The 26,583-nt window shown below is 45.1% G+C and overlaps 2 protein-coding genes across 3 annotated transcripts; one reads left to right on the forward strand and one right to left on the reverse strand.

Moving 5' to 3' along the window:
- The first annotated feature begins 5,305 nt into the window (after window positions 1-5,305).
- On the forward strand, window positions 5,306-9,975 carry LOC143270724 (histone H2A-Bbd type 2/3-like). Its single transcript, XM_076561714.1, has one exon. The coding sequence runs from the start codon at window positions 9,414-9,416 to the stop codon at window positions 9,786-9,788; it is 375 nt and encodes a 124-aa protein (XP_076417829.1). The 5' UTR covers window positions 5,306-9,413; the 3' UTR covers window positions 9,789-9,975.
- Window positions 9,976-11,978: 2,003 nt separating this feature from the next.
- On the reverse strand, window positions 11,979-20,624 carry LOC143270675 (X-linked lymphocyte-regulated protein 5C-like). 2 transcript variants are annotated; one of them, XM_076561521.1, is made up of 8 exons: window positions 20,306-20,624; window positions 19,671-19,740; window positions 18,744-18,778; window positions 17,526-17,643; window positions 16,670-16,769; window positions 15,349-15,447; window positions 12,786-12,890; window positions 11,985-12,692 (listed from the first exon to the last, which is right to left on the reverse strand). In XM_076561521.1, the coding sequence occupies exons 1-8, from the start codon at window positions 20,622-20,624 to the stop codon at window positions 12,618-12,620; spliced, it is 921 nt and encodes a 306-aa protein (XP_076417636.1). In that variant the 3' UTR covers window positions 11,985-12,617. The 2 variants fall into 2 exon arrangements, with proteins under 2 accessions (XP_076417637.1, XP_076417636.1); XM_076561522.1 differs by lacking the exon at window positions 15,349-15,447 and having other exon boundaries at window positions 11,979-12,692.
- Between the last annotated feature and the right edge of the window lie 5,959 nt (window positions 20,625-26,583).

The raw sequence follows: 26,583 nt of genomic DNA on the forward strand, positions 1-26,583 counted from the left end.
ACTAGCACATGTTACTGAGAGAAATATTAGAAGATATTGTTCTAATGAGTGGTCAACAGCCATCCATATTATACAAGAACAGGGCACAATAACTGATGATCTTCCAAAGACACCAACAGCTCTACCTTTAAAATGGTTAACAGACAAGCCTGTATGGGTCTAACAATGGCCTTTAACAACAGAGAAACTCCAGGCTTTAGAAGAGCTGGTAGAAGAACAGTTAAATGCTCAGCATATTGAAGAATCAACCAGCCCTTGGAATTCTCCTGTATTTGTTATTAAAAAGAAATCTGGTAAATGGAGAATGGTAACAGACCTTAGAGCAATTAACAAAGTAATTAGCCAATGGGCTCTCTACAATCTGGGATGCCTTTGCCTACTCTGTTACCAAAAGGATGGCCTCTCATAGTTATTGATTTAAAAGACTGTTTCTTTTCAATACCCTTACAAGAAAAATACAAAGAAAGATTTGCTTTTACAGTACCTACTTATAATAATTCTCAACCAGTTAAAAGATTTCAATGGAGGGTCCTCCCACAGGGAATGTTGAATAGCCAAACTCTGTGCGAATACTTTGTACAACAGCCATTGGAAGTGATACGTAAAAAATTTCCTAAATCTATAATTTATCATTATATGGACGATATTTTACTAGCTGACTCAAATGCAGATACTTTAGAAATAATGTTTGAAGAAGGAAAGAAAATTTTGCCTTGCTGGGGATTACAAATTGCTCCTGAAAAAATACAAAGAGGAGATTCTATTAATTATTTAGGATATAAAATAGAGCTACAAAAAATTAGACCCCAAAAGGTGCAAATTCGGAGAGATAGACTACAGACTCTTAATGACTTTCAAAGATTATTTGGAGATATTTCTCATCTACGAACTATTGTTGGGGTAAAAAATGATGAACTGACTAATTTGTTCAAAACCTTAGAAGGTGACAAGGACTTAAATAGTCCAAGAGAATTATCACCTGAAGCTGAGAAAGAATTAGCCTTGGTAGAAAAGAAAGTGCATGAAGGACACGTGGATCGTATTGATCCAAAGCTGGATTGCATTTTGGTTATTTTACCTTCTAGGCGTTCTCCTACTGGAATATTAATGCAGAGGGAAGATATTATATTGGAATGGATATTTTTACCAAATAAACCAAATAAAAAATTAAAAACTTATGTGGAAAAAATCTCTGACTTGATTTACAAAGGAAAATTGAGACTTCGTCAATTAGCAGGCATAGACCTAGCAGAAATTGTCGTACCATTAACTAAGGAGGACATTGAAAAATTATGGACAGAAAGTGAACCTTGGCAAAGAGCTTGCAGTAATTTTTTGGGAGAAATTAACAGCAAATATCCCAAAAGCAATAGAGTTGATCTTATAAAGAGAGCTGATTGGATCTTGCCTCGAATTGTACGGCAAAAACCCCTATCTGGAGTTCGTACATTTTATACAGATAAATGCCAACAAAGAAGGAAAGGCAGGTTACAAATCAGAAAATTTAAGTAAAGTGGTTCAAAGTCTGTATAATTCAGTTCAAAAATCAGAATTGTATGCTATTCTGTTGGTATTAATGGATTTTTCAGAACCTCTCAACATAGTAACTGACTCTCAGTATGCTGAAAGAGTGGTGTTACATATTGAGACTGCAGAATTTATCCCTGATGCTTCAGAATTAACTTCACTATTTATTCAATTACAAGATACAATTAGGAAAAGGAATCATCCTTTATATATAACTCACATTCGATCCCATACTGGTCTGTCAGGCCCTCTAGCACAAGGCAATGATGAGATTGATAAATTATTGATAGGAAATGTGCTGGAGGCCTCAGAATTTCATAAAAAACATCACGTTAATAGTAAAGGTTTAAAAAAAGATTTTTCCATAACCTGGCAACAAGCCAAAGAAATAGTAAAGAAATGTCCTACTTGTTCCTTCTACAATCAAACGCCATTACCAGAAGGATGTAACCCAAAGGGTACTCAGAGAAATGAAATCTGGCAGATGGATGTGTTTCACTTTGCAGAATTTGGAAAATTGAAATATGTTCACCACACTATCGATACTTATTCAGGATTTCAATGGGCAACTGCTTTGAGTTCTGAAAAAGCTGATTCTGTAATCACTCATTTGCTAGAAGTTATGGCCATCATGGGTATACCTGCACAAATCAAAACTGACAATGCTCCATCATATGTCTCTGTTAAAATGAAACAGTTTTTTGCTTATTACAATATAAAGCGTATTACAGGCATACCACATAATCCTACAGGTCAAGCAGTTATAGAAAGATCAAACAGAACTTTAAAGGATATGCTAAACAAACAGAAATGGGTAACAAAAACCCCCAGAAATAGACTGCATAATGCTCTTCTAACTTTGAATTTTCTGAATGCCAATGAGAAAGGAACAACAGCTGCAGAGAGACATTGGATAATAGAAAAAACTACAGAATTAAATCAGCCTATATACTTTAAGGATGTGCTGACCTCAGAATGGAAACCAGGGTATGTATTACATTGGGGACGAGGTTTTGCTTTTGTTTCTACAGGAGAAGATAAGCTGTGGGTACCATCAAAATTGATAAAGGTTCGATTTGAACAAGAGAGACCTCTTAATTGAGGAGGTGATAGTTCATCAACCAGCATGAACATCCAATTTAAACTAACTTGTATCAATAACACATGCCATTTCATTTAATCAGATAGTAACTTGTCAAAAGGAAACATCCCCAAAATTAGTCTTGGGGAAAGGTTTTTGTTTTTGTCTTTTAGGAGAATGAAGGTTAAGGAATCTGAAGAACACTGGACAAATGAGACAACTGAAGAAAAGGGACAAATCATCTATCCCAAGAAACAGAATGAAACGGTGTATGGGTATATATTATCTAAAAAATTTTATGTCTTCCTAAATGTTTGTTTCTGCTTTTCTCTAAAGATTTAACACTATTGGTCTTCTAATAGTCCCAGTTCAATTAAAATTTAAAGCTGACTTTGGAGTTGGAGAATGGCTCTCTCCTTCTTTAAACTCAAGCATGTTGTTAAAAGGAAAATGCAAACTCCCTGTATCATGCCAGAATAAAAGAGCCATCTTCTGCTATGGTACAGGACAAAAGCAAAATTAATTAAGGGACTATTCTATTACTAATCTCAACTCTTTGATTCTATTCTGATTCTTTGAACTTTTCTCAAAGTATAAATTTTATATCAAAATTTACAAGATTAATATATATATATATATATATATATATATATATATACATTTTAAACTTTGTTAAGATATGAATGGTCATATAGAATACTAACTAATTCTAGAAAAAAGGCTAGCTGCATATATATGTTTTTGTGTTCGAGTCTCTTATCAGTTTTCTGCAGGAAATCATGGCCAGGCCTAACATCAACTGACGTCTCCAGAAAGAAGAAGGGGCCCCACAACAACAACAATTCCACGTGGACAATAATAATATCATTAAGCTGACAAACATCATCCACAGATCAGCTTTGAACTACAAGGTGCTCAGAGCAATTTTGAGATGACTAGCTGAGATGATCCAGTCTCAAAGACTACTTGAATAAGGACTTGAGATAAACCCTGAACTTTGGCATTATACACAGACTGGATAATGAAGGATATAGTTACCTCTCCTAGAATTTGACAATTAACCTAAAATTTTTCTTTCAGGATAAAGAAAACTTCGCCCATACCCAGCAGGAAGCAATTTTAAGAATACGACACCCACATTCCCAAAGAGGTGGGGTGGGGCGGGTGGTTTTTTGGTCCTTTTAATGGGTTTTGGTTCTGGGATAATTTTCAATGTTTAGGGGGGTTGGTTACAAGTTATTTTCAAGGGTTAGGAAAAAGGCTAAGCAAAGGAGATTAGATTTAAGGTTCTTGTTTAAAAAAAAAGAAAAAGAAAAATGAAAAAGACAATTACTAGTTTTAAATACATTACATTGGATTGGATTGTTTTATATTGTATACAAATTAGAAATTGATATCGTTAGAAAATGCTATATGTATATTTCTAATTGTATTTATACCATTCATTTAACAATGTAATGCAAATTTCTGATCCTTGAATGTTATTATTATCAACTATTAGGATATAAAGAAACGAAAGTTAGTAGTTAGACATTACCATAGAACTTGTAGTCATATTAGATATGTTTTAAAAATTGAGCAGAGATGTTTTAGACAGGTCATCTTCAAACCCTTCAGAGATCTACAGAATATGGCATTTAAAATGTTTTAATAACTTAGAAATTTTTCTTTTTTGAGACATGTCGGCTCCTGGCAGTACCAATCTACTTCAGAGAAAATATGGGCATTGAAGAAACTGTACGGAGTCAACTTTCATTGTGGCAAAAGTTAGCCACTTGACAACAAAGTATCCTCGAATCAACAGGACAAAATGGACAGACAGAACATGAAACAAGGGACTACTGATTCTTGCCAAAACAAGTGTGGTTATGGCTTTATCAAAAGGCATCTTCTGAGGCCAGGACAATATGGCCCCATCCCTGAAGTGGCCTTCGCATCCGGAAAAGGTACGGTGCCCTTTTCTTCGAAGGCAGCATAACAGGCAGAGGGCCGATGGCTTCTGTTATGCAATGGAACAGCAGCTGAAAGTTCATGCCTCTCGAAAGTAGACTGGCATTTAATAGAGGGATGTGGAGAAGAAGGGGATGCTGATATGAAGCCATATATACACACACAGCCAAGAAGAATGAACAGCTGAATTAAAAAACTGTCAACAATTTCCAGAATTTAAAATCCTGAATCATGACAGGACACTAGTGGAATTCAGGTATTTCTGGTACATTGGCTGCTCTCACCCAATGTGAGGTTGAACTGTTGACCTTGTGTAGATCCTACATCACAAATGAGTCTGTCAGATACACTAAGACTATAGGCTGAAGATGATGCCCCAATACTGCGGAGAAACCTCAGGTGACTGCCCAGGCAGCTGGCTGTTTCTGTCAACTCACAAATTTTTTGGAAGTTGCTTGCATGCACTTCCTGTTTTTTATTTTTGTTAGCTAATATTATTCCCTTCTTGGGTCTCTGAGGGAGTTGAAGATTAGTTAGTTATGGTTGAAGATTAGTTAGTTATAGTTGAAAATTAATTAGGATAGAAAGTGCATTAGATACATCTTGGATTTACCAAAATAGGATAGATAATGGAATTATTTTCTCTGATTTGTCAAATACCTGTTTAGGTATTTATTACTTGTATATATTGTATATAGTTATTATACTTTTGTATATAGTTTTTCTTTTGTTAGTTATAACCTTTTTCTTTTTTTTCTTTTTATTAAAATAGAAAAGGGGAAATGTGGTGGTAATCTAATTGTACTGAAATGTGATTTTGATTGTATGTTAATAAATAAAGTTGCCCGGGGGTCAGAGCTATTAGAGCCATAGCAAGAGTGTGGCGGTAGTGGCACACGCCTTTAATCCCATAGATCTCTATGTGTTCAGGGATACAGCGAGCATTGGAGACATATGCCTTTAAGACCTAGGGGGCTGTACATTCAGACAGTGACAAGGCGGTCACGTGTTTGGGTTTACAACCAATGAGAAGGCAGAATGACTGGAAAATCGATTTACAGACAGGAAGTAGCTCTCTTTCGGGAAGCTGGGACACTGCAGGCGGAAGGGTGAGATTTTAGCTCTGAGCCCTGACCTCTCGGCTTTCTCGTTTACATTGTTTCTGTGTTTCTTATTTAATAAGACGGTTAGTTACATCTATAGCATGTGTTTTCTTTATTGTCTCAAATTCATTTTTCAGATCTTGGAATGTTTCTTTCATCTGTTTAATTGCTTTTTCTTGGCTTGATTTGATTTCTTCCCATTTTTTGTTCGTTTTTTCTTCCATTTCTTTAAGGGAGTTTTTTATTTCCTCTTTAATGGAGTTTTTCATTTCCTCTTTAAGGGAAGTTTTTATTTCCTCTTTAAGAGAGTTTTTCATTTCCTCTTTAAGGAAAGTTTTTATTTCCCCTTTAAGGTAGTTTTTCATTTCCTCTTTAAGGAAAGTTTTTATTTCCTCATTGAGGGAATGTTTTATTTCTTCTTTAAGGGCCTCTATCATCTTCTTAAAGTCATTTTTAGGGTTGATCTCTTCTGTTTCTTCTGTCATGGTATGTTTAGGTCTTGCAGGTGTAGAATCACTAGGTTCTGATGTTGCCATATAGGTCTTTATGTTATTGCCTGTATTTTTGCGCTGGTGTCTACTCATCTCTTCCTCTCTGCGGTGCAGGTGGTGTCTGTGTCTGAGAGTGCCTCTCTTGTTCTAATTTTTAGTCTTGGTTTAGTAGGGGTTCTTGGTTAAATTGTTGCTATTGGGCTGTTTATTCAGGGACCGCTGATTTCAGTCGGTGAATTATATACTTATGATTCTGGTGATCTGGTTTAGTGGCTGGGTAGCGCCTTCTTCTGTGTTCCCAGGTCACGTTTTGTTCATTTGTCAACTCCTCAGCTGATCTTGTTTCTTCAGACTTCAAACTGTAGGCATCTGAATCCTCTCCCAGATGGGTTTCAGCTGAGCAGGGTAGTCTCACCTCCAAGTTGTTGGGTTTCACAGGATCAGCAGTTGGGCCCTGGGTTGTCCCCAGACGGAGTGCCCAGACTCACCCTGGTTCCGACCCACGGAGATAGCCTCTTCCCCAGGTGTTGGGGCTAGGGGTATCCCTGTTCCAAGCTGCATCCGCCCCTCTCCGTCCCCAGGCCTGTCCACCCCTGGGTCCCGCCGCCACAGGCCCACCTGCATCCACTTGTCTCCGCCGCTGGGGCTGTATGTCCCTGTCAGCTGCCGCTGGATCTGTCTGCCTCTGCGGGCCACCAACGGGCCTGTATGTCTCTGCTGCCTGCCACCGCAGGCCTACCTACCTCTGCTTGTCACTGCTGCCAGGCCCAACCACCTCTGCGGGCTGCCACTGGGCCTGTATGTCTCTGCTGGTTGCCGCTGGGCCTGTATGTCCCTGTTGGCTGCTGCCACTGGGCCCATCCACCTCCGCAGGTCACCGACCTGTGTCTGCCTGTCTCCGCCGCGTGGCCTGTCCACTTCTGTGGGTCGCTGCCGCCGCGCCTGAATGTCTCTGTCGGCCAAATGTCTCTGTCTGCCGCCACTGCCGGGCCCGTCCACCTCCCTCTGCTTATCTCCGCTGCAGGGCCTGTCCACCTCTGTGGGCCGCCGCTGGGCCCAAATGTCTCCGCCGGCTGCCTCCGGGCCTGAAAGTCCCTGTCGGCTGCTGCTGGGCCCGTCTACCTCTGCGGGTAGCTGCAAAGGGCCTACCTGCGTCTGCTTGTCTCTGCCATCTTGAATTGACTCAGATACAACTAACTTTATCAGGACTTGACAATTAACCCCCAAATTTTCTTTTTAGGATTCCCTAAGGTTGTCTTAACCCCCAGAATGTAGGAAGCAATTTTAAGTACACGACGCCCACATTCCCAAGAAGTGGGGTGGGTGTTTTTTGGTTGTTTAGTAAGTTAGGGATATTGTCACTTTATGACGGTTAGTTACAAGTTGTTAATTGTTAATGGTCAGGGAAAAAGCTGAACAAGGAGATTAGGTTCAGAGTTTTTGTTTAAAAAAAAGAAAAGAAAAAAGAGAATATAGATATGAGGTAGATCATTGAATCTACTCTGAGAAAAAAAGATAAAGAAATAATAGGATAAATGGGTAGATCGTTGAATCTACTCTAAAAAGAAAAAGGGGAAGATATATAAATGACAAAAAGTAGAAGACTATTGAATCTATTATGAAAAGAAAAGAGAGAATATGGATATGATAAGATAAAAAGGTCAATTATTAAATCTACTTTTTAAAAAGGAACTACTTGTTTTAAATAGGATAAGTAATGAATTTTTTTGGTCTGAGTTTATCAAATGCAAATGGACTGGACGTTGTTATATATTAATGGAGTTATTGGTCTGAATCTTTCAAATGTTAATGGACTAGACATCGTCAATGTAATTCTTGACTGTATATATTGTATATGCTTATTGGATATAGTTTTTCTTGCACTAGTTATAAGCTTTTTAAAATTTTATACAACAAAAGGGGGGGGATGTGGTGGTATTGTGTTCCCCAAAATATCGTGTGACCCTAATAAATTTATCTGGGGTCAGGGAACAGAACAGCCACTAGATACAGAGGCTAGAAAATGGTGGCACTCACACCTTTAATTCTAGCTTTCTGGAGGCATGGATCTCTGCGAGTTCAAGGCCACACTGGAAATAGCCAGGCATGATGACTCACGCCTTTAATCCCAGGGAGTGATGGCAGAAAGCAGAAAACTATATTAGGCGTGAAGACCAGAAACTAGAAGCATTTGGCTGGTTAAGCTTTTAGGCTTTTGAGCAGCAATTCGGCTGAGATTCATTTGGATGAGGACTCAGAGGCTTCCAGTCTGAGGAAACAGGATGAGCTGAGAAACTGGCAAGGTGACGTGGCTGTGGCTTGTTCTGTGTCTCTGATCATTCAGTGTTCAACCCCATACCTGGCCCTGGGTTGGTTTTATTAATAAGACTCTTTAAGATTCATGCTACACAAACAAGAGTAACACAGCTTAAAATAATGTTCTACAAAGGACTTGTTAGCATACAGTGGACTATTATTCGGGTGTGGAAAGGAATGGAGGAGCACTGGTTCAAGCCGCTACATAGGCGAGGTGAGACACAAGGAACTGTGTACTGTGGGTGAAACATCATGAATCCAGGATGCTAAGTGAAACGGACAGACACGGGTACACTCAAGAGGACAGATTGCCGAATGATTCCACCTACAAGAGCTGTCCAACTCAGAGATGAGCTGACGCGGCAGAAAGCAGAGTAGTGGCTAAGGGGCCCCAGGGACCAGGAAAGCCTGTAGCTCTGGATTTGCTCGGGATGCTTGGAGCTCCGAGTTTAAGTCTCCGGCAGGAAAAGGGAAAAAAAAAACCCTCAGGTTTACAGCGGTGACTGGGATCCTGGGTGGGGCGTGGGGTGGGTGGTGGGTGGTGGTGGGGAAGGCAGGGACAAAGAGCTCACGCTTAATGGGTAGGCACGGTGAAAGTACCTTAGAAGCCGAGGGTTGTGAAGAAGGGCTTGGTTCTCAAAGGAACCACTGAGTTGCCCCCCCCCAGGTCTTTCCTAGAAGGCTCCTTGAGCAGCCCAAGGTGTCAAGGTGGCGACAGCGCCCCTAGCGAGGGCTGCCTGGGAGCCATGACACACGACACGTCATCAGTGGGAGCTGGAGTGGGAGCACGGAAGAGTGACCTTCGACCGTGAGGCGTCGCTAGGATACGCAGCCAGACGCAGAGGGGGCCGTTGGGATCGGCCTGGAGGCCCAGAGCCCAGCGGGCCAGCAGAGAGCAGCCAGGTGGAGCGGAACCAGCCTGTGAGGTCGCGCTCCGAGGCCAACATGCCCAGGACCAGACAGGGCAGCCGTCGAGGGTCGTCGTCGTCGTCGTCTCGCCGCTCCCGCACCTCCAGAGCCGAGCTGACCTTCTCTGTGAGCCTGGTGGAACACCATCTTCGGGAGAGCGGCCATGGCCGGCGGCTGAGCGAAACGGTGCCCATCTTGCTGACCGCCATCCTGGAGTTCCTGACCCGCAGGCTGCTGGAGCTGGCAGGCAATGAGGCCCAACGCCGAGGCGCACAGAGGCTCATCACCCCAGAGCTGCTGGACATGACTGTCTACAATAACACGATGCTCAGCGAACTGTTCCAGTTCGCCACCATCTCCCAGGTGGCCCCGGCTGGTGGCCCTCATCGTGGGCGTCGACGTCAACGCTAGCTACTACCCGCAGCCGTTGCTGCTGCTGGCTGGCTCTGGGTTGCTGACCTGCCCATCCGCCCCAGTCTCTCCGCCGCCGAGCATCAGTTCATCCCGCCCCAACTTCCCCACAGACAGCCCTGCGAGGCTGGTCAGCCTCGCCCCTTCCTTCTCCCTGTTGTGCTCTTATTAAAGCTTTAGCTCGAGAACCCCGTAGGTTTGCTTCCCTGGCTTTTCCTTTGGCACGGGGTGGGCTGGGGCTGGGGCTGGGGCTGGGGCTGGGGGTGAGGGCGGCGGTGGGGGCAGAGGGTGAGGTGGGCCTACTTGGAGGAACACAGCGGGTGGGAGTGGTGCTGGGGTGCGGGTGACCTACAGGCTGGTTTCCCTCGTTTTTCCTTTGGGCATGAGGTGGGAGTGAGTGGAAGGTAGGGGAAGAAGGTCAGGGTGGCCTAGTGCGGCAACACAGTGGTGTTCGGGGTGCAGGTGTGGAAGGCAGGCCGGGGTGGTGGGGGAACCGCCGCTTTGGAGGGAGACAGGGGGGACCTGGGTGGGGGTACCCACGATGCACCTCTTGGCCCTGAACACGCATGCAGGGCCAGCCTGGCCAGCTGCATCAGAAAGATGGCCTTCTCATAGGAGACCACAGAGCAGAGACGACCCACGTGCCAAGGCGGCCTTTTGGCTGGGGATGCAGACGTGAACAGAACAGAACAGTGGCATGTCAGGAATAGGGTCATGGAGGATTATGACTCATTATTAACCTTTATTAATCATTATTCATCAGCAAGATCTGCCAGGAGGTTTGCCTGGCACTGGATGTGATTAAGATATAACCTGTGTGCCAGTGCCTGGAATGCTCCAACGTCTATCTATGGCTTTGCCTGCCCTGGGATTGAGGTTTTGTACATGAGGCCCTGTCCCTAAAGCTAAACTCTACCCTACAGACTGTTACTTGCCGAATGGTCTGACACTCTGCTTGCCCTTCCTTCAATTTTTGGCTATCCAAGTCCCACCCTCAGCATATTTGTTTGGCGACTGGTTTCCTCCCACAGGCTATCATTTGCATATAGGTATGATGGCCAGACAGAATCTGAGACATCGTTCCCGTGACCTGTGACTGGAGTTGGAAACCTCTCTGTATGCTCTGGGCAAGAATGCCATAGCTACCTTCCACTTCTTACTTCAAACAGCTGCAGTTGCCCATTCATTTGCAATGTTTGGCCACCCCTCCCAAATTCAGCTGAGGCCATAACCTGGAGCAGCTCAGGCCTGTACCCATCAGTCTAAGCACTGACACCATCGCTTCTATCTGCCCAGTTCCCTGCAAACTCACCATACTCTGTCTTTCCCTCCCCTGACACAAAGGAAACTAACAACTTCATAGGACCATTCAAGTAGAGGAGACATAGAAAAGCAAAAACAGACAACACAAGTGGCCAACTCATGAAGGCAAAAAAATTACATAAATGCATACAAATCTGAAGCCTCCCCCAGCTTATGAAGAGAATGAAATTCTGCCATTTGTAAGCAAATGGATGGAACTGTAGGATACTAAGAGGGAAAAAAAGCCAGACGTAGAAACACAAGTACAATATATTATCTATCATATGTGGAGAAAAAAAGTAATAATTTAAAGGCCCTGAAAACAGAAGAGAAGACTGTTGGAAACAGGTGATTTTGGAAGATGGCATATTTGGAAGAAAGAAAAGGGTTGAAGTCTGGTGGCTTGGTATATATACAGTATGCAGATATGCAGATATACATATGTGGTAATGAAATCATGAAGAACATTCACTTGTAAAACTAAGGATAATTTCAAATATATAAATCAATTTTAAAAATATACAAAAGAAGAGAAGAATGGATAATACAGACACATGAAATGAGGAATATGGGGGAAATATGGAAATCAGTTTTGGGAGATGGGTTTTCTTTTTAATTGTAAGCTACACAAAGAATATGCATGAAGGATATATTAAAGACAACTTCAAATGGATTCAGAAAAAGGTTTTCAAGACTTTATAAAACAGCACAGGGAAAAAATAAGGGAAAAAATAGGAAATCTTTAATTTTTAGAGTTAGAGGCCTATTGTGTACAATTCCACATCCAAGCTGAGTAAATAATATGAATAATAGAAGCACTATAAAAATTGCTCCTGGAAACACCCATCTAAAATTCTGAAACTGTAAATGCTCATGTAGATATTCATCGATGATAAAATGTTTGTGACCAAAGATAAGGGCAGGTGTCTTCCAACCAGTGTTGAATACAGCCCAGAAACGAGTCTTTGGGAAATGCCACAGCCCCACTGCAAGCTCACACCCAACACGTTAAGATCTGGCTCTGCTGTGGGAACGCTGTCAACAGTTTAGCACATCTGGGCAGGAAAACATGAGTTGTGCTCAGTTTTAAGTCTGAGTGAACATGTTGGGTTGGTTTTCCTATAAAGGCCCGTTTGCAATGGAATTGGCTCTGTGACCTCCTGAATAAATGAAAGCACGCAGAGAAAAATGGATCCCACCGTTATTTATTTCTTCCTAAAATAAGACAGGTAACATTCACTTTGGGCAAGTGACAGGGAACCAAAGAAGCCAATCGTGAAATCAAATGACATTTTCTTGCAAAATGAGAGTGCCACTGCTGGGGAGAATGTATCTCCCTTGCTGTCAGGGGCTAGAGGATCCACACTGAACTGTTGCTACTCACAGAACTGTTGGGGGTTGACTTAACGGTTAACAGAGTCTCAGTCATATTTCTAACAGGCAAAGTAAAGAGAAAGGAGCTGCCCTGACTGCTACTAACGTCCTCTTAGCACGGCTAATGCTCCCTGTGCGTCCTCTACGTGAGCTTCAGGTGGTTTCTTCAGAGTGGTCAAGGACCAGGGATTGAAGGTATGTTTCAACAACAGACACATCTTGCTCTTGCTGTTTGGAAATGGAGAATTAGGGAATTGTTATTCCATCTCTGCCCGTAGGAAGCCATCCCGAGGCACAAGGCATTACAGACACAGGACTTACAGTTTCCATGATAACTCTGTCCTGCGCCTTGCAGATTTCTTTCTTCACTTCACTTTCTTCACCACCAATAAAAGCTTTTCGATGTTTACTCAAGTCCTTGGCTTTCTGAAACAAACAAACAAACAAACAAACAAACAAACAAACAAACAAAACTCTGCTTGAGCACAAAGCCCTGGCTTGGCTTGACACCTCACCTCATTTAATTTTAAAAGAACCGACTTTGCATATCCAAAGGAGGCTTGTTATGAATTCAAAGTAAGAACAGTGGCTACTTCACACACATCTAAATAGCCACTCCAAACAAAGCTCCAGTGCCACATTTTAAGGTGGTGCCCTTGTGGGACAACAACAGCTAAGGCACTTATCTCGGAAAATGGGTGGAGGATCAGTTAAAAGGTCCCACGGAGCAGACATGGAAAACGAGGCACAGGCCCACGTTGGAGACCCCCAAGGTTTCCCCAGAGGAAGGAGCCATTCGCTATGTCCATGGAATGTGATTTTTCAGAGGAAGACACAGTGTACGATCCCATGACCCTTCAATCTAAGAAAAGCGCAAGCGGGGACTCAAACCCCTCTGATCTCTCAAAGAACACTGCAGTGGTGGACACAGAGGAGAAAGAACTGTGTCACCCTCTGTCCAGAAATTGCAAAATGCCTGTTCGGTCTCTGCCCTATTCTCAGGGCCCAGAGCAGCTTGGGAACAGATGACATGCACACTAGCTGAAAACAGGTATGGAAGGGGAGCTTGCTGGGCTCGCGGCTGAAAAGGACACAAATGGTGACTTCAAGCCGTAAAAACATAGGATTTCCTTAGGGAAGACAAGGCGCGGGGAGCTTTCTGGGCAAAGAGCAGAAGCAAAGCATGGACACGGAATAGGAGCCACTTCAGGGGAAGCTGGTGCACTGGGAGGAGGGAAGACAAAATGGACAGAGGGAAGCAGGCAGCCAGTGAAGCTGTCAAGAGGCTGGGGGGGGGGGAGCGGGCGTGTTGTGCAGAGGACACAGGAAGCAGAGAGAATTAAGAAGGAAGGCCACTGGGAAATCTGGAAGAGGGGAAGGCCATGTTAGAGAACAACAGTCCCTCAGAGCCAGAGCCAAGGACTAGGAAAGGAAGGAAGCCTGAGTGGAGAAGCAGAGGGAGATCAAGAGAGTGAGAGAGGCAGAAGAGCACAGGGCAGAAGGGCAGGGACCACCTGGGAAGCCAGAGAGGCCCAGTCACAAGGCTCCCTCTGTGGTGCTACTCACATTGAGCACTCACAGTTAGAAGCAAGCCTTTCCGGTCAGTTCTTCCAACCAGTTCCCAAGCAGTATTCAGCTGCACTAGAGCTGCATGTTCCCTTTCCTTAAGCTCTTCCTAAAGGACTGGATGTATGTAGATGGCCCCCAAGGTCTTGAAAATTCAGTTTTACTTTTCTGTGTGCATGGGTGTGTGCCAGAGGGTGTCCATGTATGTGTGCTTGGGTGTGGAGACCAGAGGTGATAAAAAAAAAAAACACTCAAAGTGATTTCCTTCACATGTACATGTTTGCACGCATATGTGTGTGCTCCCGTGTGCCTGCGCCTTCCTGAACCGCTCACCACATGACTTTTTGAGGCAGGGTCTCTCACTAAACCCGGGGTTTTCCAATTTGGCTGTACTGGTGGTCCCACAAGCCCCAGGGCTCCTTGTGTCTCTCTCTCTACCCTCACCACTCTGGGGTTATAGGCACCTGTTGCCGTGCCTGGAGGACACATGGCTGCTGGGGATATACACTAGGGTACTAACTGGGGTACTCATGCTTGCTCAGCAAAGACAGACCTAGCTTCTCGATAGCATCTTGAAAACATTTAATTTACCTTGGCACACTGAGCACTTGAGTTAAGGCATCAGAATCAGATATGAGGAGAGATTATTTCATAGCCTATTTAAATGAGAGCATCAAAAAGAATTCCCATTGAAGGGCTGCTTCAACTCCTGGGTATATAGAGGTCACTCAGGACCTAGAGCTTCAGCAAGGCTACCATTGCCAGCTCGCAGCTCTCAGTTCAAAGAGGGTTAATCCTCTGCCAGCTTTGTCATTCCCCACATCTCTTGGGGAGCTCTTGAAATACACGACCACCAATACTCAAGAACAATGCTGATGTCGGAAGACTGCAAAACACTCAACATGAAAGAAAATAAAACCTACCCTTGCCCATTGCTTGTTTGACCGACCTGTCCAATCCAAACGAGTCAAAGAAAACCAGAAGGATCCCCAGACTTGCCAATTTCCCTCGAAATGTCACGGGAGGTCAATAGTAGCTCATCACTGCGATGCAGTATGCTCCTTTCTAAGCAAATTTCCAGTCACCAGCTCCCATGCTAGAACACTGCCCCCAACACTGTCATCAGTTTCCCAGCTTAAACAAACCTTAGCATTTCTCCTATGTGTGGGGACAATAATCCAAAGAGAATGTGATCCCGGATTTCAAAACTAATTACTTCTCCCACAACCTGAGAAAGGGCCAACCTGTCTTCTGCTTTCATAGACACCTGGTGTGACATAAAATGGGTGTGTTCTGTTACAAGTGCAATCCACCAGACCTTCAAAACTGTGTCACATAAATCTTTAGCGTTTTCAATCCTGGTTTCATGATCCTCTAGAGCTTTCTGTAAAATCTTCATCTGCTGCTGAGCTATAAGCTGCAATAGAGGGAATCAATGACAAAATGTCAGTAAAACTGAACATCCAACCCTGCTGCTTACAGGAATTGCTTCCCGTGATGTTTTGTGTTCTGGCATTCATGAACAAGTTTGAAGACGTGCCCTTCACTGCCAAAAGCAACATAACACGGTCTGACCAGTCACAGAGTGAGATAGTCTGTCAAGCCTGTGCAAAAATTCTATGAAATAATTATTCATTTTGAAATTAACACAAGACCCACCTAATCTGTGGATTCTCACCTCACCAAAATTAAGTACAAAGCATTCCTTTGTGTTCATAAAGTATTTATTTTAATACAACGAGGACACAGAATAGCTTCCAAGGAAACCCTTCTTTTCAAAAAAAAAAAAAAAAGTTTTGACCTAAGCCTTCCTCATCAACCAGTCATTCCCCAGCTTGTAACCTCCCATCAACTACATTATCAACCAAATAAGAAGGGCAGGGAAGACGAATAGCAAACATGCATCAGCTCCCACAGTCAAACGTTCCATAGCAACATGCCACAAAATGAAACCACCGACTACGCAAAGTCTAGAAAGGTAGGGATTCTTCACAGGTCTGCTTTCAGTCCTAGGAAACTGAGGCAGGGAGGTTAATTATTTTCCTGAGCTTTCACAATGAGCAAGTGTCAGGACTATGGTTGTATCCCAAGCAATGGGGTCCAGAGAACATGCTCCTCACCACCAGACTGGAATCTGTCTCCATCTCCCTCAGATTCTAGGTTCTGCTTCCCCACCTTTGGAAGTCGGCGCCTTTGGGAGTACAGCTCTGTCCTCCATCAGGATGAAATATTCCTCCAAGACCGCACTACTCGGTGTCCATACTGACCGTTCTCACTCTGCCTCCCTGATCACTGTGTCAGAAGGCCACCTGGGACCCTCCCCCCACCCCACCCCCACCCCACCCCGTCCCGCACTATTTGGCATCTGCACTGTGTGGATCACAAAGGGTCCCCTCCCTCTGAGCATACAAGCCCATACCTTCTCTTGCACTCTCCAGGCAGTGCCTGCTCAGCCTCCCCAGCCCCCCATGCTGGCTCCTAACCCATGACCACATCACCCCTCTACAGAAAAAGAAGCAAGCCAGAGAGGATGGCCAGTCTCTCCAGGCCACATTCACCACCCTCCTTGTCTCCGTATGCTCACGTCCTGTCCTGTCCCTTTCCCTCTCGACTTGATGCACTGAAGCCCTGACACTCACAGTAAGGTGTTCTTCTTGCTCCCTTGCTCTCCCCACCTCGTCCAGCCACTTGTGATACAGAGACTCAAACACCTGGGAGTGCATGGAGTGAAGCTCCTGCCTGTAAAACACAGTAACAATTGCTGAGCATTGTCACACTGCGTGTGGGTAAGGCAATGGCACACACACTCAACGTTTTGAAACCAGAGCGGGGAGCAAAAGAGAAAGGGGACATGAATGAAATTGGCTCTTGAGAGGCGGCAATGTGACTCTCGTCCCAGAAGAATGTTGTCCTAATTTGCTGCCAGTGACGCGCCATTTCACGTGTCTTCCTTCTCGAACACCTAGGACGCTCTGATGCATACATTTCCCAAGATTGCATTCCTGGCTTAAAACTAGACTCCTCTTCCCTTTCCCTTATGGAGTAACCTGGAGATTCTTCTGAGAGCCCAAGTCTGTGTTGTGAAGGCAACATACCCTTCATCCTCTGGGACTTAGATACACGGAGAGGGCACAGAACCTCCCCCCCCCCCACATGGGCACAACGATCTACCAAAAAGAGTGCTGATGGTACCTCCTAATAGGTATAGTTTTGTAGACCATAGAAGACTGGCCTTCCTTGCAGGAAGTTATCTGGTAAGGGGGAAGCTGGTCTCTTGCCAGTCTTGAAGCTAATACATCTCAGCTGCTTAAAGAGGGGGGAAGGGGGGGGTCCCACCAGCTATGAATAGGACTAGCTCATAGATAAAATGCAGTGCTATGTAGGTCCCATTAGCGACTCCACTCTGTGCAGGATCACAATGGCAGGCAGGAGTGACTTTGGAAGGAAGAGTCAAAGCCTGTACAGGTCTCCTTGACAAGAGGGTCACAACTTTACCTTGACTTCTGTTGGGTTTTGAAAACACTCTGGAGGTTTTCATTCAGGCTGCTGAAAGAGGCATTTATATCCTTTTCAAACTGCTTCCTCTTTGCCAGAAGGTACCGATTAACGTCACCTAGTCGAGAAAGGAAATGCTATCACTTTAAGTCAAATACCCAGAGGAAGAGGCGCACTTTCATCCCTGACACATCACCTACACGGTAATAGGAGTATCTAAAGATCTGGTGTCCATTTTGCTCTTCGTTATATTTTTATTTTTTAATTTGAGACCGGGTCTTGTGTAGCCCAGGCTGGTCTCAAACTTGAGAGGCAAGTGAGGGCGACTTCCAGTTCCTGATTCTCCTGCCTTCACTTCCTAGTGCTAGGAATACAGGTGTGGGGGCATCGAGCTTTGACGAGTGACCGCCCCTGACAAACCATTTTCTGGACACCTCAAAAACCCAAGCAGTTCATCTGTACCAGAGAGAGCAATGCTGTCAGACATCCTTGCTTGTACGAACTGACTCAATACACTGGCTAAGAACTGACGGTGTCTCTCCAGTAATGCTGTTTTAGGGCCACCTATACAAGTGAATAAAAGCTGTCTCAGCCTGAGGGGCGTGTGATACACTGACTTGGTTACTGTGGATGACGGAAAACAAGCTAGTGTGGCATGCATGATGTTTGCATGCTATCACCCTTTTCTTCCCTGTCCACAGTGTGGCTGCCTTCAGCGTTCCCTGACAGGCTCATAAACGTGTATGGCCTAAAGGCTGTTTTCCATGCCCTCCTTTGGCAGGGGTTCCTGGAGGAGAGCAACTTCGGAAAGCCAGGAAAAAAAAAATGACTTAATTCAGAAGGTGAAAAACAGCTGTTGAAATGCGACATGCCACTCGTGCAGTAAAGGTAAAAGGCAGAGATTTATCTGCTTGCCCATCATCCCTAGTAACACTCTCCAGCAATGCAGGAAGCAGGAAACTCTCCCCGAGGCCTCAGTGACAGCTACAACACACCCCTGCTCAGAGAGGCTAGTTAAAAGTTAAACTAAAGGTGCCGCCTGAAGGATAAATGGTAATTTATTGTCTCCCCCACCCCACCCCACCCCACCCCCCAAAAATCCTCTGGGCGACAGAAGTGTAACAGAGTCCTGTTGGCTGGTGACCACGTTCTCACCACATCTTAAGTTGTAGGGTCAGAAAGAGGGCTCTGGGACTAGCAACATCTGCTCAAACACACCTTTGAAATCCGGTATCCTCTTCTGAACAGGCTCCCTATGGAAAATGCACACAAGGATCCTTAATTGAGGACAAACATGCCAAGTTTGCTTCGAAGGAAAGGTGAGGCGCTCGGTTTTGAAGAGACTAGCGCTTACGTGAGGCAAAGTTGGATTTTCCTGTTTGGGGCCATTACTTTTATTCCTTTATTCGCGTTTTCACAGTGAACCAATGAGTTCACTGCAGAATACATAGGGGCACATGGGTAAGGGTTACTTACTGGAGCATGGGTGACTCAAAGTCAGCTGTATCCCCAAGGACCCCAACCTCTGGCTGGGTGTTGGATGACACATGAAAACTGCATCCCTGGCGTCCGTTCCCTGCCCAACTGCAGGCAGCTCCACGGAAGTGTCTCCTCTCCTCAAGCGGTGACTTCGTGTTATGTTGTGGCAGCGTAGGGGATTTTATACTAAAGGTTTACTGGAATCCATTCACGGTACAGCTGCAAGGCGCTTCATAAAGGTGTACTCACCCATCTGTCGTGCACTCCAGCTATATTCACTCTCATCCTTCCTCAGTACCCTCCTGCTAGGCTTCCTCTATCACTCAGCCAGTGTCTCTTCAACTTTCATGCCATGTGACCATATTCAACCTCCAGAGTCTGCCTCTACTCCTCAAACCTTCCCCTCTATTGGGCATTGCCTGCCTCTTCCCAGCCTCTCTTCTGAATTTGGCTTCTATTATTTTATGGACCTATTTATAATTTAGGATCATCAAATGAGAGAAAACAGGTGACTGTGGTCTCTGTGGTGCTGGCTTATTTCACTTAACACCAAACTCCCCGTTTGGATCCATTTTCCAGCAAAGGGCAGAAATTTCTTTGTATGCCTGCATGTAACCACACTGAAACTACCTCCTGGGACAGGCCAAAGTTCCTTTAAGACATCACCTGGCCGCTTGCACGTCTGGTCCTGAGGAACAGCTGCCCATCTCACTGGTATCAACTGCTGGATTGTTTGCTGCATTGAGAAGAAAGGAAAAAAAAAAAACCTTTGCAAATGAAGTGTGCTGTTCTCATCATCACACATGGGAAACAGCTTCACTCTAGGGTTGGTTGAGCCCATGGCCAACAACAGTTTTAAAGTAGTCTTCCAGGAACTCATGCCCCCCACCCCAACACACACACACACACACACACACACACACACACACACACACACACACACACGTGAAATTCAGCTCGGCCAGAGTCTGGGGACAGCAGCTACATGTATTTGTACAAGCTTTTCAAGGAAATCCACTGTGACCCATGGGCTCTGTCAGAGGCACGTTGGCCAGGACAATGGCTCTCCTCTGTGAGCCTTGTACCTCCGCCACAGGGTGAGAACGTCAGGTGGGGACAGAAACCCAGAACACGCTTGAGAATCAGCTCTCAGCACCCGAATCTCCCATCTCCACCCCACCCACCCAATCCCATGCAATGACCTGGTTAGTACCACGCCAGCCCTGTGCTCCACCTGCCAAGGAGTAGTAGAATGTCCTCTCCGTTAGGCCCAGCCCTGTATGCCCCTTATCAGTTGTTACCAGGGGTGATTGCATCTGGGTTCTGGAAGTCATCTGATGGGAGATTCTGATCAACCCTTGGGCGCTTGGCACGTCTCTCCATGTCTTTCTGTTCCTTGGTTGACATGGCTGGGACCTTGCCGGGCTGGGCAGAACTCCTGAAATGTTGGTGTGCACAGACAGTAAAGACACCAAGAAGAAATTTCATGACGGCAATGGAAACAGGTACCGGGACTCCACAGGCTGTGGCCATGTGTCCTGGCACTTGCTGTGCTGGAGCAAAGAGGAGGCAGGAGGATGACACTGATATCCCACCACATCCAATCACTTTCTGTTCCATTTTTCTGGCTGAATGCAGAGCTCCCCACAGGCCTGTAGCCCTCAGTCTCAGCCCTTTCTGCTGATTTCTTGTCACCCACCAAGAGGATCCTATTATGAGAACACCTCCCCCCCCCCAGAAACCTCTTTCTCTTTTCAGGAAAGTAACACCTAGCTACTGCCTACCTCCACAAGCAAGCATGCTTACTGATTGGCTGGAACAGCACCTATACGTGAGAAAGGCCCAGCAAGTGGGCCCAGATGGCATACATATATGAGGGGTGTGTGTGTGTGTGTGTGTGTGTGTGTGTGTGTGTGTGTCTGTGTCTGTGTATGTGCACGCAAGTACATGCGTGCACGGTGGTGGGTGGGGTGTGTGGGGTCTGGAGGGGGGTGCCTGACATGCGTGGTAGGTGATACAGGCTAGGGTTGAGCACCCAGCAGGTGAATATGCATCTTTCTGTCCCTGTGCGGGGCCCCTCAGCAAGTTTACCTACTTGAGGCTGGCCCAGCAGGCACACTTGCCTGTGGTGGGCCAAGTATCCATCCTTGGTTGAGGCTGCCCTGGCACAGATGAATGGATGGCCTGGGCGTATCAGGCAAACTCAAGAGGTGGGCTAGGAGGTGCTCTTGCAACAGATGGGTCCAACAGTCACACGTGCCTGGCTCGGGCCCAGCAGTTGCCATGCACGACAGGTGACCAAAGAGTACACAAGGGGCAATGGGGACCCTCCATGTTCTCGCCCATCCCTCACTCTGTTTCCCACACACCTTCTAGTACCTGCAGAGCCCAGGATTCTGTCTAGGCCCTTGCAGAAGGGAGGTTTGCAGAAATCACCTCAACCAGGCCCCCGACACCCTGTGATTCTGTGCCACCACCAAGCACTGTGTGGGCCTAGGCTGACTCTGATTTTGTAACCAGCAGAACCTCAGAACAGGGATCCACTCAGATTAGGTGGCCATGCTTCTTCCCCTCAGAGGCTTGTCCCACCTGAGCAGGGCCCATTTCCCTGAATGGAATGATTTCTGATTAGGGGGAGAGCATGCAGGCATGTGTGAGCCTGCTCCAAGGTGCTAAAGGATGAGACCCATCCAGTAATCGAGCATGTGTGGTAACCTGGGCTTGCAGTTGTACCTGACTGAGCTGGGAACTGCAGTAACAGGGGCCGGAAGGAACTGGACTTCCCTCAGCAGAACACGTGCTGTCCTGCCCACTCCTCCAGGGCCCTGCGATCCTGACAAATCGTTCTCAGATCCGCCTCCCCCCCCACCCCTCTCCCCCTGCTTGCAGTCTGATGCAGAAGTGAGGCTCCAGACATCATCTCAAGGGTTACCCTGGGTCACAATAACTAGTCACCCATCCAAGTGAACCTGCTCCACCACCGTCCCCCGAGACCCTCCTTCTACTCGAGGGTGGTCACACCCAGTTAGTCCTCACTTCCTGAACTTAAGAATCCCTGCTTCTGGAAGAGCAGGAAAAGCGTGCAGGCACGGGTCTAGCCAACCCTGTTCCATGGTGAGGTCCACCCAGAAATCATGCCTAGGGACTCAGGGCTTGCAGTTGCACGTGCCTGAAATGAGACCTGCACTATCAAGGGTGGGAAAGGCCCAGAGCACCCCTTCTTTCCAGCATGCCTGCCTGTCTAGCTCTCTCCCGTGGACCAATCTGGAAAATACCCAAGGAGTACAAAAAGTGCCTCCAGGAAGGTCCCTACTCCCTCCCCCAGCAGGCAAAGCTGTCCTGCCCACTCCCCTAGGGGCCTGGGGCCCCAACAAAGCTTTCTCAGACTGCTCAATCCGGCCTCCTCCAGTTACATTTGGAAGTGAGGCTCTGGATGTCATGTGCTATCCTGGGTCCCAATACCTCCTCACAGACCTAGGTGGACAGGATTCACGATGATCCTCATGGTAGATAAACTAAAGGAACAGGATTCATAATTTTGAACTATATATCTTCCCCTTTTTCTTTTTAGAGTAGATTCAACGATCTACCCATTTATCCTATTATTTCTTTATCTTTTTTTCTCAGAGTAGATTCAATGATCTACCTCATATCTATATTCTCTTTTTTCTTTTCTTTTTTTTAAACAAAAACTCTGAACCTAATCTCCTTGTTCAGCTTTTTCCCTGACCATTAACAATTAACAACTTGTAACTAACCGTCATAAAGTGACAATATCCCTAACTTACTAAACAACCAATAAACACCCACCCCACTTCTTGGGAATGTGGGCGTCGTGTACTTAAAATTGCTTCCTACATTCTGGGGGTTAAGACAACCTTAGGGAATCCTAAAAAGAAAATTTGGGGGTTAATTGTCAAGTCCTGATAAAGTTAGTTGTATCTGAGTCAATTCAAGATGGCAGAGACAAGCAGACGCAGGTAGGCCTGTTGCAGCTGCCCGCAGAGGTAGACGGGCGCAGCAGCAGCCGACAGGGACTTTCAGGCCCGGAGGCAGCCGGCGGAGACATTTGGGCCCAGCGGCGGCCCACAGAGGTGGACAGGCCCTGCAGCGGAGATAAGCAGACGGAGGTGGACGGGCCCGGCAGCGGCGGCAGACAGAGACATTCGGCCGACAGAGACATTCAGGCCCGGCGGCAGCGACCCACAGAAGTGGACAGGCCACGCGGCGGAGACAGGCAGACACAGGTTGGTGACCTGCGGAGGTGGATGGGCCCAGTGACAGCAGCCAACAGGGACATACAGGCCCAGCGGCAACCAGCAGAGACATACAGGCCCAGTGGCAGCCCGCAGAGGTGGTTGGGCCCGGCAGCAGTGACAAGCAGAGGTAGGTAGGCCTGCGGTGGCAGGCAGCAGAGACATACAGGCCCGTTGGTGGCCCGCAGAGGCAGACAGATCCAGCGGCAGCTGACAGGGACATACAGCCCCAGCGGCGGAGACAAGTGGATGCAGGTGGGCCTGTGGCGGCGGGACCCAGGGGTGGACAGGCCTGGGGACGGAGAGGGGCGGATGCAGCTTGGAACAGGGATACCCCTAGCCCCAACACCTGGGGAAGAGGCTATCTCCGTGGGTCGGAACCAGGGTGAGTCTGGGCACTCCGTCTGGGGACAACCCAGGGCCCAACTGCTGATCCTGTGAAACCCAACAACTTGGAGGTGAGACTACCCTGCTCAGCTGAAACCCATCTGGGAGAGGATTCAGATGCCTACAGTTTGAAGTCTGAAGAAACAAGATCAGCTGAGGAGTTGACAAATGAACAAAACGTGACCTGGGAACACAGAAGAAGGCGCTACCCAGCCACTAAACCAGATCACCAGAATCATAAGTATATAATTCACCGACTGAAATCAGCTGTCCCTGAAGAAACAGCCCAATAGCAACAATTTAACCAAGAACCCCTACTAAACCAAGACTAAAAATTAGAACAAGAGAGGCACTCTCAGACACAGACACCACCTGCACCGCAGAGAGGAAGAGATGAGTAGACACCAGCGCAAAAATACAGGCAATAACATAAAGACCTATATGGCAATATCAGAACCTAGTGATTCTACACCTGCAAGATCTAAACATACCATGACAGAAGAAACAGAAGAGATCAACCCTAAAAATGACTTTAAGAAGATGATAGAGGCCCTTAAAGAAGAAATAAAACATTCCCTCAAAGAGGAAATAAAAACTTTCCTTAAAGAGGAAATGAAAAACTACCTTAAAGGGGAAATAAAAACTTTCCTTAAAGAGGAAATGAAAAACTCTCTTAAAGAGGAAATAAAAACTTCCCTTAAAGAGGAAATGAAAAACTCCATTAAAGAGGAAATAAAAAACTCCCTTAAAGAAATGGAAGAAAAAACGAACAAAAAATGGGAAGAAATCAAATCAAGCCAAGAAAAAGCAATTAAACAGATGAAAGAAACATTCCAAGATCTGAAAAATGAATTTGAGACAATAAAGAAAACACATGCTATAGATGTAACTAACCGTCTTATTAAATAAGAAACACAGAAACAATGTAAACGAGAAAGCCGAGAGGTCAGGGCTCAGAGCTAAAATCTCACCCTTCCGCCTGCAGTGTCCCAGCTTCCCGAAAGAGAGCTACTTCCTGTCTGTAAATCGATTTTCCAGTCATTCTGCCTTCTCATTGGTTGTAAACCCAAACACGTGACCGCCTTGTCACTGTCTGAATGTACAGCCCCCTAGGTCTTAAAGGCATATGTCTCCAATGCTCGCTGTATCCCTGAACACATAGAGATCTATGGGATTAAAGGCGTGTGCCACTACCGCCACACTCTTGCTATGGCTCTAATAGCTCTGACCCCCGGGCAACTTTATTTATTAACATACAATCAAAATCACATTTCAGTACAATTAGATTACCACCACATTTCCCCTTTTCTATTTTAATAAAAAGAAAAAAAAGAAAAAGGTTATAACTAACAAAAGAAAAACTATATACAAAAGTATAATAACTATATACAATATATACAAGTAATAAATACCTAAACAGGTATTTGACAAATCAGAGAAAATAATTCCATTATCTATCCTATTTTGGTAAATCCAAGATGTATCTAATGCACTTTCTATCCTAATTAATTTTCAACTATAACTAACTAATCTTCAACCATAACTAACTAATCTTCAACTCCCTCAGAGACCCAAGAAGGGAATAATATTAGCTAACAAAAATAAAAAACAGGAAGTGCATGCAAGCAACTTCCAAAAAATTTGTGAGTTGACAGAAACAGCCAGCTGCCTGGGCAGTCACCTGAGGTTTCTCCGCAGTGTTGGGGCATCATCTTCAGCCTATAGTCTTAGTGTATCTGACAGACTCATTTGTGATGTAGGATCTACACAAGGTCAACAGTTCAACCTCACATTGGGTGAGAGCAGCCAATGTACCAGAAATACCTGAATTCCACTAGTGTCCTGTCATGATTCAGGATTTTAAATTCTGGAAATTGTTGACAGTTTTTTAATTCAGCTGTTCATTCTTCTTGGCTGTGTGTGTATATATGGCTTCATATCAGCATCCCCTTCTTCTCCACATCCCTCTATTAAATGCCAGTCTACTTTCGAGAGGCATGAACTTTCAGCTGCTGTTCCATTGCATAACAGAAGCCATCGGCCCTCTGCCTGTTATGCTGCCTTCGAAGAAAAGGGCACCGTACCTTTTCCGGATGCGAAGGCCACTTCAGGGATGGGGCCATATTGTCCTGGCCTCAGAAGATGCCTTTTGATAAAGCCATAACCACACTTGTTTTGGCAAGAATCAGTAGTCCCTTGTTTCATGTTCTGTCTGTCCATTTTGTCCTGTTGATTCGAGGATACTTTGTTGTCAAGTGGCTAACTTTTGCCACAATGAAAGTTGACTCCGTACAGTTTCTTCAATGCCCATATTTTCTCTGAAGTAGATTGGTACTGCCAGGAGCCGACATGTCTCAAAAAAGAAAAATTTCTAAGTTATTAAAACATTTTAAATGCCATATTCTGTAGATCTCTGAAGGGTTTGAAGATGACCTGTCTAAAACATCTCTGCTCAATTTTTAAAACATATCTAATATGACTACAAGTTCTATGGTAATGTCTAACTACTAACTTTCGTTTCTTTATATCCTAATAGTTGATAATAATAACATTCAAGGATCAGAAATTTGCATTACATTGTTAAATGAATGGTATAAATACAATTAGAAATATACATATAGCATTTTCTAACGATATCAATTTCTAATTTGTATACAATATAAAACAATCCAATCCAATGTAATGTATTTAAAACTAGTAATTGTCTTTTTCATTTTTCTTTTTCTTTTTTTTTTTAAACAAGAACCTTAAATCTAATCTCCTTTGCTTAGCCTTTTTCCTAACCCTTGAAAATAACTTGTAACCAACCCCCCTAAACATTGAAAATTATCCCAGAACCAAAACCCATTAAAAGGACCAAAAAACCACCCGCCCCACCCCACCTCTTTGGGAATGTGGGTGTCGTATTCTTAAAATTGCTTCCTGCTGGGTATGGG

The sequence above is a fragment of the Peromyscus maniculatus genome, chromosome X, assembly GCF_049852395.1.
Source record: "Peromyscus maniculatus bairdii isolate BWxNUB_F1_BW_parent chromosome X, HU_Pman_BW_mat_3.1, whole genome shotgun sequence".
Lineage (NCBI taxonomy): Eukaryota > Metazoa > Chordata > Mammalia > Rodentia > Cricetidae > Peromyscus > Peromyscus maniculatus.